Source organism: Miniopterus natalensis, chromosome 2 (assembly GCF_054644295.1).
Source record: "Miniopterus natalensis isolate mMinNat1 chromosome 2, mMinNat1.hap1, whole genome shotgun sequence".
NCBI lineage: Eukaryota > Metazoa > Chordata > Mammalia > Chiroptera > Miniopteridae > Miniopterus > Miniopterus natalensis.
In genome coordinates, this window is record NC_142082.1 from 49,308,993 (window position 1) to 49,324,978 (window position 15,986).

Here is a 15,986-nt window from a genome sequence, read left to right on the forward strand (position 1 = left end):
GTTCTTAACGACAATTTAGTGTCTGCCATAAAGAACTTTTTATTGGTCTACTTACTCCGTCTATATTGTGAATTGTTTTCATTTCATTATAGTTTATGGGCACTAGACGTTTTGTAAAATTCCACCTAGTATTTTAACGGTAGTAATAGCCAATACAGCAACTCGGACAGAAATCAAACTTATTTGACCCAGGAGAAGGGAAGTTAACTTATTTGGGATGCTACGAAGGCCCTCTTTCGAGGCTACGTAATTTCCTTATCTGGGGCTGAATCGCTCTAAATGGAGAGAATTAAAAAGACAAACACTTCTCCCCTCGTCAGCTGGAGATAAGCCCGCAAGTTTCACGCGGCTGTAAACTACTTGAGAATTGTCAAGGTTATCTCGCCTTTCGGTTGAGGCATCCCTAGGGTATTCGTATTCCGCCAACGAGCTGAAGAGTTTTTGACCAGCTACTAATCCTGTGCTTCGAAAACCACTTAAGAGCACACACAGAACGGGGTATTGCGACACAAGTGAGCGGAAGAGACGACACCGCGCGGCACCACTGAGCCCGCAGGCGCACCGGCGGGGTGCTCTCCAGGGCTCCGGCCCCTAGCTTCCTCCCGGCTGACGCGCCAAGGCCCGCTGTTCCAGAGGACGAGCTGCCGCCCCTGCTGTTTCTGAAATCATCGATCTTTCCAACCTAGTAAAAAAATGAGGCCTTTATTCCTTAAGAAGATTAAAGTGTGAAAAGGTACAAAAGCCGCAAGCCACGCAAATACGCAAAAAACCGAACGACCGCACTCCCACCAGTTCGCTCTCGGAGAACCTTACGTGTCTTCCCAGCAGGCTCCGGGAGTCATCGCGAGACTTCCTCATTTCTCGCGAGAGTTACCGGCAGCCATCTTGGGGTGCTGGGAGCCGGGAAGACCCCCCGAATCGTTCCCATTGAGCTGCTCTTCGTCTTCGCTTTCTTCACTTTGCCTCTTCTGCGTTACCTACAAGCACCTGGTCCCGAGGCTGAGAGAAAGGCCGGGTCTAGGCGCGTGTCGCGCTCCCGGTTCAGAAAGATTAGCTAGGGTGGAGGGAAGGGGGGAGGGCTCTGGCAAGCCGTTGCTGCCTCAGTCCGGGCCGGGGTCGGGGAGAGGGAAGCTCTTGGCACCCCGTGGACTCGCGGCCTGTGGCGGTCCCTGCGGAGCTGTTCACCGATCCCGGCTCGAGGGAACCTGCCACCGGCGCCTCCCACCGCGGCCCACGCGGGCGGCGCGCGGAGGAGGGGGCGGGGGCAGCGGCGGCTGTAGCGGCCGCGACCTGGGCGGGCGGAGGAGTGTGACGGGCCTCCGGGCCGCTGTGGATGGTTTCTAAAATGATCATTGAAAACTTCGAGGCACTGAAGTCCTGGCTCAGCAAGACTCTCGAGCCCATGTGAGTATCCGGGGCTATCTCCTTGCAGGGATGGAAGTGGGAGATTGGCGGGCACAGGTCTATGCAGTTTCCCCAAGCGCCTACGGTGGAGGCCAAAGCGGTGAACGGAGGTCCCAGGGCTCCTGTGTTTTCTCCTCTCCTTCCACTCCAGTCCCCAGGTTCTGCATATCGCTGAGAGACTTTATCTTATGGCTGAGTTGGTCCTTGAATCGATGTCTCCTGCTCTTGTCTTCCCGTTATAGGTAGACCTACCCCAACCTACACACACACACACACGCGCGCGCGCGCGCGTTTCCTAAAGGCCCCCAAATGTTTTTTTGTTTTTTTTTCAGTGAATCCGAGCATAACCTCCTGCCCACAGACTATTTTATCATGTTTATTTAAACGAATTGAATGGCCCTTATTAAGGATTTGGATAGTTCTTGGCTAAGCCACTTCCATTTTACCTAAATACTATTCCTGAAAGAAAAGCCACGTCTCCCATGTGCTGTCTGGCTCGTCGGCACCTCTCTTAACTGGCTGAAGATGTAACAGGTGCTGAGGTGCTTAGTAAAATTCCCGTTTCCCGCCTACACGTTCGTTCGCTTGGAGAGGAGGAAGAAAATGCAGTCTATCCATATGGAATATTTAGCAGTTTTAAGTGGGATGCTCTATATAGGCTATATATGTGTTTTGGGGGAGGGGGTTGAGAGTGCTGAAATGCTTTAGATGGGAAGAATTAAGGAGTGTTTTAAGGATTTATCTTTGAATACATAAAAATATAGCATGGGTCAAGTGTTTTATCAGAATTGGTTGATATACAATAAAGAACTTTAAATGCATTGGGGAAAATTCACTCATTCAATAAATTTATTAAGCACCTACTTGGTACTGTGGGAAGTGTTGGGGATGGAGCTTTCAAATTCAAAAGTTGACATAATCACATGAGATAACTTCAGATAATAAGAGCAATGATGGTTGCAATAATAGAGGGTCATGTAAAAGAGTGATTAGAAGTCTTTTCAGAGGAGGTGACATTTGAGCAACATCTTAGGGAAGGAAGGAACCATCTGTGTGAAAGTCTGGAAAACAAAATGTTTCTTGAAGGAACAGCAAGTGCAATACCCCGGTAGCAGAAATGATCATAGTGTGTTCCAGGAAGAGAAGGAAGGCAGTTGTGGCTGCAGAGAACCTTGTAGTAGGGAAAGAGAATGGAAGGATATGAAGCTGGAGAAATAGTCAGGGACCAACTCATGTAAGATTGTTGAGGCCTTGGTTAAGAGCTTGGTTTTTATTTAAATTATAATGGGAAGACATCATAATTTAAAGCAAGCAAAGACTGATTTTGTTTTAACTCTGCTTTGTAGAGATTAAGGGAGCAAAAATGGGAGCAGAGACCATTATAAAGGGCATTATAGGCAGAGATGTAGGTAATTTGCATTAGAGCGATAGTGGGGACAGAACTAAATATATTTTATAAGTAGATTTGATAGAACTTGCTGATGGATTGTATGTGGGAGATGAAGAAAAGGGAAGTCAAGGATGATGACTTAACTTAGCCTAAGCAACTGCATGGGTGGTGGTAGAGAAGGCTGGGAGACAACAGGTTGACTGGAGGAGGGAAAGGTGGTTGGTTACATCTGAGCGAGATGTCAAATAAGTTTGTTGGGTATATCACTCTCGAACACAGGCCAGGACTAGAGAAATTTGGAGTCATGCAGATGGTATTTAAAGCCATGAAACTGTGGGAGATTTCCTAGGAAAATGAGTAGATAGGGAAGAGAAGAGATCCCAGGTCTGAGGTAGGAAGAAAACTGGGATATATGTCACTAAAGAAATGTGTGCCAAGAGGCAAGTTGTCAACTTGATGGGATGCTGTAGAATGGATGAAAAAGATGGTGGCAGACACGTGGCCCTTAGATTTGTCAAGGTAGAAATCATTGGTGGCCTTAGCAAACAAAAACAGTTTTACTGGAATTGGGTGGTTGAAGCCCTGTTCAAGGGCATTGGAAAGAGAGTGAGCATCAGTGTTGTGTAGTGGTTGAGGGAGAACTCTGGAGTGAGAATGGCTGGCTTTGAGTTTTGCCTCTGCCACTTACCAGCTGTATAATATTGGGTAAGTTGCTTAATTCAGTGCCTCTGTTTCTTCATCTCTAAAATGGAGAAAATAATGAATATGTTAAGGAAATCTTTGAAGACTGCCTGGTTTATAATGAACACTATTAGATGAAAAGAAAACTTAAAAAATGTTGAGTCAAAATAGTATTCCTTTTTTTAAGCCTCCAGTTTTTGAATTACTTATCAGTTTTACTACCATTTCCCTTTTTCCCATTAACCTAAAAGAAAATTACAGTTACTTGGTGTGTATGCTTATAATTTTTCTTTAGATTTAACAAAGCATATTCCAGGCATCATGTAGCGTACTCAGATGACTAGCACTGCAGTCATTACTGTTTGAATAAATAAGGCATTACAGTAGTAGGAATTGGGATTGGTCCTTTTCTAAGGTACATTGGTGTGATAAAATTGAGCCCTTACCCAGGTTCCTGTCCCTTTAACTGTATTTCAGGTGAATTATTTTAGATGGTGAATTTTAACACTAATTCCAATTAAGGCCTGTGGTTTTCTAACCTTGATTTTGTGAAACTTTCAGATGGGTTCATCATCTGGAGGGATTTTTTGCTTTACTTTAAAGCTGTATAATTGCCAAATAGCATCTATTTGAGGGAGGAACATTTGAAGGACTAAGGGTAAGCTGTAATTCAGATTTGTATACAACTTTTTAAGTAGTTGTACTAGTAAGGAATCTCATGGTTTCGACTTACCCACATTTTGAATGTATTAATTCAGCAAACATTGAGCATTTAGTCTACTCTTTGCTAAAGCATTGTGTTAGATATTGGGAAACTAGTAGGAAACAGTACATGAAGTGACCATCTTCATATTGTTTACCATTTAGCAGAGAAGACAGGTGTTGAACAAGTAATTATAAGACTAGTGAGTGTTATGAAGTCCAGAATGCTGTCAAAATATATGTCTAGGAGATCAGGAAAGTCTTTCCTGGCATGATTTGATCACAGCCTGGAAGGATGAAGAGCAGATTGCTAGGGCAAAAGGATGGGAATGGAGAGCTCTGAGAGCATTCTGGGTTTTGGAGAACAGATTGGATGAGGCCCTCAAATGAAAGAAAGAAGGTGTCTTGGAGGAAATTGAGAAAAAGAGCAAGGGGAAGAATAGCATTGGCTAGCTCCAGAGAAGAACCAGATCATATGACTTTGTTGGGCCATGTTAAGGATTTTGGATGCCACTGAGGGATAGTAGGAAGCCAGTGAAAGCTTTTAGGGTAGGAGAGTTTTCAGATTGGTATTGAAAACAAAAATAACCTTGCAGTTTCAGCATGAAATAAAATTTGGTAAATCTGTATTTTATTTGATTATAGGTCTGTAGGTGTATCAGGGTTCTGAGTTTTCTTTTTCATAAATTATTGAAAATGTAGGTGTTAAAATTGACATCTTGAAATACTTAGCATTGAAGTTTTGTTCTCCCAAACATTTGCTTAGTCATACTGCTACTAATAAATAAAATTAGATATTGGCCTTTCCTTTAACATTCATTTCTTTTTGATAATGTTGAAGTCCTGTAAAAATTTAAGTTCTTTTTTTTATGCTCAAGTTTTCTGTTTTGGTTTTTTTAAACAAAAAGTTTTCTGCTGTATTTTAAAACTTTTTGTGAGTTTACACATCACTAAATGTGGTACTTTTATAAAATCATGAACTGTTTTCGCTGAAGGGAATCCTCAAGATCTAATCAAACTCCTTAATTTTTTTAGAAAATAAAATCAAAAGGCAGACATTTAATGACATGCCCAGAGTTTGTGACTTTAGTAGTGAATAGAATGCCTAGTTTTGTGCCCCTGCTGCTAATGCTAAGGACTGCTGTGAATGTAGTATGTTGTGTAGTGAAAAGAAAATAAGTTTGTATCCACATAGACCAATGTTCAAATCTTAGTTCTGCCGCTTACTGAGTAATCTAGGCAGGTGAACCTCCCTTTTCCTTATTAGTATAATAGTGAGAATTGTACTTTTTCCTTCTGTAGTTGAAATTATTGAATGAGACACATTTTTTTAGAGCCTAGTCTTTTCCTCCTTCCTTAAATACTGGTTGATTAAACACAAATAGGTTACATTACTATTGCTACTGTTTCTATTATCACTATCATTGCTGCTGCCACTACCCCCTAACATTTATATGCATTGATAAAAGTTTTCTATTCCAGGTTCTATAAGGTAAGCATTGTTACCTCCGTTTTGCAAGTGATGACACTGAGGCCCTGAAGCACATAGTTAAGTTGCCCAGAATCACAAAGTTAGCTATGTGGCATGTGACTATAGCTATCTTGATTTAAACTAAAGCTTTTAGACTCTGGAGTTGTGTTATTAATTTGCTACTATACTATGCTTTCCTATTACTGTTTTCTATTTTTTACTATAACATTTTCTTAGTGATAGCTGCTATTGTAAAGGAGCAAGGTTCTAAGATGTCATGTTACCAGTGCTTTCAAGTTTAAGAAAGAAACCTCTTCGGAGTTTTTGTAGTCTTTTCCCCTTCACCCACACTTGTTACTGTACCTTTCTCACCACATTAAAATGTATTTTTATTCCTGTTTTACAGGAAGAACTGAAAGGTGATCATTTTACTCCTGAACTTTACTCCTGTTTCCTTCCTTTGATCTTTCCCTTTCTACAGATTCTTTTGGGCATAGAAAGTCAATCTTCCATTCTTTAAAAAAGAAAAACTTAGCAACAATAGTAGCAAAAACAAAACAAAAAATAAATCATACTTTTTCTGTAGTTGCTTGCATTCTAGCTTTCTTTCATTTTCAGTGGTAAATCTTGAAATATAGTAGTCTTTAATTTTTCGTTTACCTGCAACCATTTATTTCTTAATGTGTTACAATATAGTTTCTTTCTGCTTATATTCAACCAGAAATGCTTACCTCAGTGTTACCAATGATTTATGTTTACTAAATGTAAAGATATATATTTTTTAATATTCTTTTATTGATTTTAGAGAGAGAGAGGAAGGGAGAGGGATAGACAGTTTACTGCCTTTGTTTTCTCTTGGAAGTTTTATGTTTTCCGGTCTTATATTTAAGTCTTTAATCCATTTTGAGTTTATTCTTGTGTATGGTATATGAAGGTGGTCTAGTTTCATTTTTTGGGCATGTATCTGTTCAAATGTTCCCAACACCATTTATTGAATAGACTGTATTTAACTCATTGTATGTTCTTGCCTCCTTTGTCAAATATTAATTGACCATAAATGTGTGGGTTTATTTCTGGGCTCTCTGGATATCTCAGCTGATTTCTGGATATTTCTTCTGTCCCACTAGTCTATATGTCAGTTTTTATGCCAGTGCCATGCTGTTTTGATTAATATGACCTTGTAGTATATTTTGATACTAGGTAGCATGATTCCTCCAACTTTGTTCTTCTTTCTCACGATGCTGTGGCTATTCAGGGCCTTTTGTGGTTCCAATAAATTTTTGGAATATTTGTTCTAGTTCTCTAAAATATGCCATTGGTATCTTGATAGGAATTGTGTTGAATCTATAGATTGCTTTGGGAAATTTGGACATTTTAATGATATTAATTCTTCTAATCCATGAATACTGTATATGCTTCCACTTGTTTATATCTTTTTCAGTTTGTTTCTTCAGTGTCTTATAATTTTATAAGTACAGGTCTTTTACATCCTTGGTTAAATTTATTCCAAGATTTTTTTTTTTTGATGCGGTTATAAATGCAATTGTGTTTTTAGTTTCCCTTAGGGTTCTCTATATACAGTATAGTGTCGTCTGCAAATAATGACCGTTTTACTTCTTTCCAGTTTGGATGCCCTTTATATCTTCTTTTTTGATTGCTAAGGCTAGGACTTCCAGTACAACTCTGTTAAATAAGAGTGGCGAAAATGGATATCCTTGTCTTGTTCCTGATCTTAAGGGAAACCCTTTGTTTTTGCCATTTTGTATTATGTTGGCTGTGAGTTTGTTATATGTGGCCTTTATTATGTTGAGGTATGTGTCCTCTAGTCCCACTTTGTTGAGAGTCTTCATCATAAATGGGTGCTGGATTTTTTCAGATGCCTTTTTTTGCTTTTATTCATATGATCATGTGATTTTTATTCTTTATTTTGTTTATGTGGTGTATTACATTCGTTGATTTGCAGATATTTTACCAACCTGCATCTCTGGAATACATTTCACTTGATCATGGTGTATGATCCTTTTAATGTATTGCTGGATCTGGTTTGCTAATATTTCGTTGAGGATTTTAGCATCTGTGTTCATCAGGAATATAGCCCTAGAATTTTCTTTCTATTTTAATCCTTGCCTGAGTGTTTTTAAACTTGATTTTTAGAGAGAGAGGAAGGAGGGGAGAGAGAGAGAGAAAGAGATTGATATTGATCACTTGCCCCTTGTATGGGCCCCTACTGGCGATCAAACAAACAACCCCAGGTATGTGCCTTGACCGGGAATCAAACCCACAACCTTTTGGTGTACAGGATGATGCTCCAATCAGCTGAGCTATGTGGCAAGGGCTCTTTTTTTGTAGTGTTTTTATCTGGTTTTAGAATCAGGATAATGCTGGCTTTGTTAAAATGAGCTTGTGAGTATTATTATTGATTTTAGAGAGAAAGGAATGTAGAGGAAGAGAGAGAAACATCAATGTGAGAGTGTAAGATTAATCGGTTGCCTCCTGCATGCCCTCTGCCGGGGATCAAGCCTGCAACCCAGGCATGTGCCCTGACCAGGAATCAAACCACGATCTCCTGGATCCTAGGTTGATGTTCAATCACTGAGCCATGCTCGCTGGGCATGATTAGAAATGTTTGATATGATTTCAGTCTTCTTAAATTTATTGGGACTTGTTCTGTGTCCCAGCATGTGGTCTAGCCTAGAAAATGTAGGTGTACTTGAAAAGAGGATATATTCTGCTGCTTTGGGGTGAAATGCTCTCTGAACATTCCAATTAAGTCTATCTGGTCTAGTGTGTCATTTAAGGCTGTTGTTTTCTTTGTTGATTTTCTGTCTAGCACCCCTACTCTGACTGTTACTGTCAATCTCTCCGTTTGTGTTCATCAAGATTTCCTTTACATATTTAGGTGCTCCTATGTTGGATGTATAAATGTTTACAAAGGTTATATCTCTTGTTGGATTTCTCCCTTTATCATCATGTAGTTTCTTTCTTTGTCTTGTATTATGGCCTTTGTTTTAAAGTCTGTTTTGTAGGATGTTAAATATTGCTACCCCAGCTTTTTTTGCATTTACATTTGCTTGAAATGTCTTTTTCCATCTGTACTTTTAGTCTGTGTATATCTTTCCTTCTGAGGTGGTTCTCTTGTAGAAAGCATATGTATGTGTCTTGTTTTCTTATCCATTCAGCTGCCCTATGTCTTTTGAAGGGAGCATTGAAGCCATTTTCATTTAAAGTGATTACTAATAGGTATGTATTTGTTACTATTTTATTTTTATAACTGTTTCTCTTTTTTCTTTTTTAATTCATTTGAGAGAGAGAAGAGGAAAGGAGAGAGTGAGAAACATTGATTTGTTGTTCCACTTATTTATGCATTCATTGGTAGCTTCTTGTATGTTCCTGGATATGGAATCGAACCCACAACTTTGGTATTGGGACGATGCTATAATCAACTGAGCTACAAGGCCAGGGCTGCTGCTTTTTAAAGAAGGTCCTTTAACATTTCTTGTAATACTGGTTTGGTTTATTTTTCTTGTCTGGGAAGCTCTTTATTTCTCATACTAGTTGAGGGGTATAAAGTTAGGTTTTCTTAAAAATTAAATTTATTGGGGTGACATTGGTTAATAACATAAATTTCAGGTGTACAATTGTATACTACATCATTTGTATATTACATTGTTTGTTTACCATCCAAAGTCTAGTCTCCTTTCATCACCATATATTTGACCCCCTTTACCTTCTTCACCCGCCCGCCCCCTTCTTCCCTTGTGGCACCCATAACTGTTGTCTGTGTCTATGATTTTGTTTGTTCTGTTGCTTTTTGTTTTATGTTCCACATCTGAGTGAAATCATATGGCCATTGTCTTTTTTTTTTTTTCACTTAGCATAATATTCTGATGGACTTATTTCACTTAGCATGATATTCTCACGATTCATCCATGTCACAAATGGAAATAGTTCATCTTTTTTTTTATGACGAGTAGTATATTATATTGTGTTTATGTACAACATCTCTATCCAATCATTGGTCAAAGGACACTTAGGTTGTTTCCATGTCTTAGCTATTGTGAATAATGCCACAGTGAACATAGGAGAACATGTATCTGTATGAATAAGCATTTTCAAATTTTCTGGGTAGATAACCAGGAGAGGGATTGCTGGGTCATATGGTAGCTGTTTGCCAGGGTGATTTGCTCAGTTTTCCCTCCTCTTTTTTTTTTTGTATTTTGTGTATGTGTTCTAGATTTTTGCTTTGTGGTAAATCATGAGGTTTACATAAAACATCTCAGATAAAATAGTTCTTTTTCTGCTGAGCATAATTTATCTTTATTTGCCTATAAAGATTCCATCCTTTTACTCTTCCTCTTTTATACTTTTGATGTCACATATCTTTTTATACTGTGATTTTGTTAGTTGTAGTAGCTATAGCTATTTTTAATATCTTTTAGCCTTTATGCTAGTTAATAGTTTAATATGCTAGTCTAAAAAATTATCATATTCATATTCTGTTAATCAGTTTTGTGTACCTTTGTTTTTTTTTAATTTCAGCTTGAAGAGCTCTTTTTATCATTTTTTTGTATGATAGGTTTAGTGGTGGCGAACTCCCTCAGCTTTTGTTTGTCTGGGAAAGCCTTTATTTCTCCTTCATTAAACTAAAGGATAACTTTGCCGGATAGTATATTCAGGGCTGGAAGTTTCATCTTTCAATATTTTGAATGCAATACTGTGTTGCTTAATGATGGAGGTATGTTCTGAGAAATGCATTGTTAAGAGCTTTTTGTCATCATGGGAACATGAGAGTACACTTACACAAACCTAGGTGGTATAACCTTCTGCACACCTAGAGCTGTAGAAGAAATGGGCTCAGGAAACAAGTTACAGAGGCAAAAGAGGGGCCCTTGGAGCTTAGGAGAAAGGAGGGTAAAGGTGGGGGAAGAGGTGGGGGACAAGAAAGACGTGAACTGTTTCTGTGGGAGAGCACCGAATTTTGCAACCTTTGTGCTGCAATGTTATAACATCACTAGGCAGTAGACATTTTTCAGCTCCATTATAATCTTATGGGACCACCATTGTATATGTAGTCCATCATTGACCGAAACATTGTTATGTGGTACCTGACTGTATGTCATTCTACCCTTTCCTGGCCTGTAGAGTTTCTGCTGAAAGTCTGCTGATAGCCTAATGGGGGTGCCTTTATAGGTTACTCTCTTTTTTTCCCCTGGCTGCCTTTAAATTTTTTTTTTTTTTTAACATTTGCTTTTTAACAGTTTTAATATAATGTGTTTTGGAGAAGGTCTTTTTGTGTTGAGGTAATAAGGTGTTTTTTTACCTGTGTGAACTTATATATCCAGTTCCTTTCTCAGGTTTGGGAAGTTCTCAGCTATTATTTCTTTAAAAACAGTCTCTCCTCCCTTTTTCTTCTGGGATACCTATTATGTTGGCTTTTCTAATGGAGCCTCATTTCTCATAGGGTTTCTTCACTTTTTAAAAAATGTTAGTTCTTCTCTTCCACCCAAATCGTTTCTATACTTCTATTCTCCAGCTCACTGATCCTCTTTTCCATATAATCTGCTCTCTTTCCAGTGCATTCTAATGTATTTTTAAATCGAATTCATTTATTGAGTTCTTTATTTCCACAATTTCTGTTTGGTTCTCAGAATTTGAGTCTCTGCTAAAGTGCTCTTTCTGTTCATTACCGCTGTTCCTGAGATCATTGTATTGCCTTTCTGAGTTTCCTTTTAGCTTGTTGAATTTCTTCGTAACAGCTAATTTCTTTCTTTTTTTAAAGAGCTAATTTATCAGTTAGATTGAAGTATTTCATGTCTTTGGGCTTCTTTGCTGGAAAAAATATTTTCTTTATGTGAATATTGTATTACTGTGATTTATGGTGTTCAATGAGAAATGCCTCTGTTGCTGCATTTGAAGTAGCAAACTCTTGTTTAGGCAAGACCTGTTTAATTTGATTCTAACAATTCAACAAGTTGGTAGTTAGGAGCCTTCCTTTTGTTTTCCAGAAGGTGGCGCTATAAGTAAAATAGCACAGTGGGAAAGATTATTAAAGCAAGGGAGTAACTTGATCAGGTCTCTTTTTAAGAATAAGTACTTATAGCACAAGTTTTTGTTTTTTCTTACTGGAGCTGACTCACAGCTAAGTTTGGGAGTGGGGACATTGAAAAAAAAGGTAAAGGGTGGTGGTAAAGCCCAGGGGAAGTGTGTACTTAGCACTTGGGGCATGGGATGTGCCCACAACTCAGTAGGGGGATCATCAAGTGAAGGGGTCCCAGAGATACCTGGGTGGTCTGTTCCCTCTTGCTTCCTGGGGCAGATAATGGGGAGACACTTTTCTTCAGTTCTCTTTGCCTATTTCCCTTTCCCTTCCCCCAGTCACTGCAGTCTTCCTTCAGAGAACAACTGGCCTCTCCAGCTGTAGCACTTAAGGACACATAGACCCCCACTCATAGCCTTCACTCTCCACCTCTGCCAGAAACATTCTAGCTTGCTGCTGAACTGGCCAACACCTTCTCTGCCCTCACTGACTGGCTTCTTGCCTGTCTTTGGTCCAATCCACCCCACTTTCAGGTGCACAGATGATTGGATTTCTTGGATGTCCTGATATGTTGTGCAGAGGTTTTTTGATTTTTGTTTTTTCTTTTTTACTTATGGATGTTTGATTAGTTGTAAATCAGAGGGGAGAGAAAAGGGGAATAACTCATCCTGCCATCATGCTGACGTCTGTAATATAGTTTTAAATGCAACAAGTACTTTTAGCCCTATAACTTGAGGACCTTTTGGGGCCATTTTATAAGAAATTGTCAATGTGATTGTTGTTATATGCTTATATTATTTTTCTTAATGATATCTCGAGTACTTATTTTACCCATTTAAAAAGTTTAATTGTTTATAACAGACCATGAAAAAGATTCAATTTTGAAAACTGTTCCATAAACTTTCAGTGACCAGTCTGTCAAGTTTTTCATGCACCCTTTCAAATGTGTTAAACTTTTGAAGCTTCTGATGACACTGAATAGCCAAAATTGGAAGAACAGTTAGGTTCTCTGAGGAATTATTACTTCATTATGGTTAGGAAGAGGTTTTTGAATGCTCCTAGCGTTTGTTGGTATTACATTAAAAAGAGATTTTATTGCCATGCCAAAGTGTTTGGACATTTTGGGGACTAGGTAATGCACAGTGGGGAAGATTATTAAAGCAAGGGAGTAATTCGACCAGGTCTCTTTTTAAGAATTATACTATGGTGTGCAGAGGATTGATTAGATAGCATTTTGAAGACAGAAGATTAGTGTCTGAAAGGTTAGGGTCGGTGGTGCGCAGCAAGCTAAATAGCCATCTCAGATGGTATATAAAGAAAAATCGAATTTACTTAAGGACAAGAGGATGGGGAGTGGGGATATCCAAAGGGAAGGGCTACACAGCACTGAGTCAAAGGGTATTGGGTCCATGGTGGCAGCAACAATATACTTGGGATGGTGAAACAAGGAAGGTGCATAGAAGTAACAGGAGAACCTAGGCTGAGCTGCTTTGGTTCACTAAGTCAGGGAGAGAAGCGCGCCTTGGAGAGACAGGTTCAGGGGGTAAGACTGGGACGAGTTGCTGCTGCCCATTGCTCCCCTGGGGTTCCCTCAGAGGGAAAAAGGTGGATGGAGATGGCTCTGGCAGGCTCCCCTGGTGGGGAGGATGCACTGGTCCTTTGTCCTGAGTGTATTTATCTCTTTCTTGCAGGTGGAAATCTTAGGGGAGGTCTCAGGGGAATGTCCAATAGAATATTCATCAGCTTTCCAGGTGTGCTTTTTCAGGGTCCTGGTCTCCATTGATTGGTCGTTGGCCAGGGTAGGGGGTCATTAGTCAGTGTAGCTGGTCCTGAGGCAGCCACTGCACCACTGGTCTGGTTTTCCTGTTTTTCTGGGCCTGAAGCTGAAATACAACTGAGGCCTAGATGTTATATTTAGGGATGAAATGCTCAGGGAGTTTAAACCCATGACCAGCAATAAGCTGGGGGAAGATAGGTTACCAGGTTTTTGTTATCTCAGTTTTGTCTCTTGCTAGGCATCTGGGGCTTTCTGCCCTGGTGAGTCTCTGTACCTGAGTTTTCTGTACCTGGCCTTTCCTCATGTCTGTCTAACAGTGTCTTTGTTCATTTGTTTGTTTGTTTTAATCCTAGTTTTAAGAATGAATTGTGAAATGTCTGAATTTGGACATTGGCAGGAGGTAGGACGAGGGAAGCTAATATTCTTGGTATATATACCGAATGTACATGAGGGCCATCTCTCACAGTTCAGGATGTGGTGGGAAAGAGCAACTAGGAAGGACTTGTCAAAATGCTGTAAACATTTTTATTGACTTTTATTTTTGTGCCTTAGATTTTTTAACCTAAATATATTTGCCATAACTGGCCTTGACCTAAACTGAGGGGTTTTTTTGGTGAGTTTTGGTTACTATGCCCTGTGATTTAGTTTGTCCTTATATAGTGTGGTAATTAGTAGATACTTCATAACACCTTGGGGTTGGGTCTGGGGAAAGAGGTAGACATAGTTATGTAGAACCCCTATCTGGAAAACAGACAAGCCCACCAACAGTAATAATTTAACAGTGATAGACATATATACAGATCTTAAGGTCTGGCAGTTTAGGAAAAGTATATAAAATGTTTCTTCTTTGTAGAACTTATTTGTTATTTATCTCAAAGGTTTAAAATTTGCTCGTGAGTTTTCAGAAAAGGGGATTCTGTATCTCTTGAAAAAGACCTAGAGGTAAAATGATTTTTATTACACACTTAATTATTTTAAAGGTAACTAAAAGTGCCTGGAAATGAGAGGAGGGGAGGGAATGCAATGATGGTGAAAGCTTAGCATTTTATTCTTAAAAAATGACTCACCTTTTCAGACTATATGGTTCATTGCCTTTGTTTTCAAAATGAGAAACCTGAAGCTTAGAGAAATAAAATACTAATCCAGGATTAGATTTGAAAAGGAATAATACTTAAAACATAGTAACCAGATTTTAATGCCTATTCTAAAGAGGGGGAAGGAAGTTTGAGTAACTTATAACTTTAGAGGTTTATTGTATTCTTCAGTAATCTGTTTTGTAACTAAGTAGAATGTGAATCCACATATGAGTAACAGAAGGAATGGCCTTTGGAAGGCAGAGTCCTTTCCCAGAGAACTCTTCTTCAATTATGAATTGGAATGTGAAACATATACTAAATATGAGGCTTGTTGTGGGATGCCATGTCAGCATTTCATCTGCAGACCTCCTTTTAAGAGAGATTTTTGTGGCATGATGCTATAATCCTGTCAGTTTATCATTTGGGCTACATTCTTTGCACTGAATAGCGTAGAGTTTTACAGTCTAATATTGGGTCTTGTCTTTGAGAAGATGAAGATTGACTTTGTCTTTGAATTAGACACCTAATAAATATCTAAGTAATTTTTAAAACAGTGTTTCTCAGGTGTGGTGTAAGGACTCCTGGGCTTTCCTTTCATATTTTGTAGGGTCTGTGAAGTCTCTACTTTTCCAGCTGGTTACTTGTGTGAGACCAGCAACCTCTGTACTTGAGTTCTGGCTAGGAAAGAATTCAGAGCCAAGACTCCAGCTATACGAGAATTTATTTAGTAAATCACAGAGGTAGAAAAAGTAATTCCTAGAAGAAATGGGCTTAGGAAATAAGTTATAGAGGTAAGGAAAGGTCCCCTGGAGCTTGAGAGTGAAGAAGCTAAAGGTAACGTGCCTGGGGGGATGGAGAGGGGGAAGGGAAAGATATTTTAGGGGAGGTCCTAGGGAAGATCTTAGAATATTCAGCAGCTTTCCAGGTGTATCCTTTCAGGATTGTGGTCTCCACTGATTGGTCGGCACTGGGGGCAGGAGGTCATTATACAGTGCAGCTGGTCCTGAGGTCATCCATGGATGGGATTGCTGTTCTGGTTTTGCTGCTTTTCTGGGCCTGGAGCTGAAAGACAGCTGAGGCTTGGATGTTATCTCTAGGGAGGAAAGGTCAGGGGGTCCAAACTGAATGACCAGCGTTATGCTAGGGGAGGAAAGGTTCCCCTATGGGCATGGTCCCACCCTACGATTGTCTGTTGCTAGGCACCTAGGGCTTTCAGCCCTGGTGACCTGCACCTGGCCCATTGTCCTTGCTCTGCTCATGTCTAGCTGCTTCCTGCCACAATTGGACTTCACATTTATTTGTGTCAGTCAATTCCTCTTTTTGATTATCCCCTCTCCAAAGGGAGGGAATAATCAATATGTTGTAGTGGATTTATTGTTATTTTAAATTAATAATTTTTAAATTTCCCAGTTTTAATTCTTAATATGGTAAATATTGATAGATATAAT

The 15,986-nt window shown here is 39.4% G+C and overlaps 1 protein-coding gene across 16 annotated transcripts in view; it reads left to right on the forward strand.

Annotated features, from left to right (window-relative positions):
- The first annotated feature begins 895 nt into the window (after positions 1-895).
- Positions 896-15,986, forward strand: part of RBM26 (RNA binding motif protein 26) — an 85,543-nt gene continuing 70,452 nt past the window's right edge. For 12 of the 16 annotated variants that reach the window (XM_016224129.2, XM_016224128.2, XM_016224131.2 and 9 more), the window contains exon 1: positions 899-1,404. In XM_016224129.2, coding sequence (XP_016079615.2) covers positions 1,334-1,404 — 71 coding nt within the window. In that variant the 5' untranslated portion in view covers positions 899-1,333. Of the gene's footprint in view, positions 1,405-15,986 lie in introns of all 16 variants that reach the window. The other 4 variants (XM_016224140.2, XM_016224141.2, XM_087814284.1 and 1 more) reach the window with 2 other exon arrangements.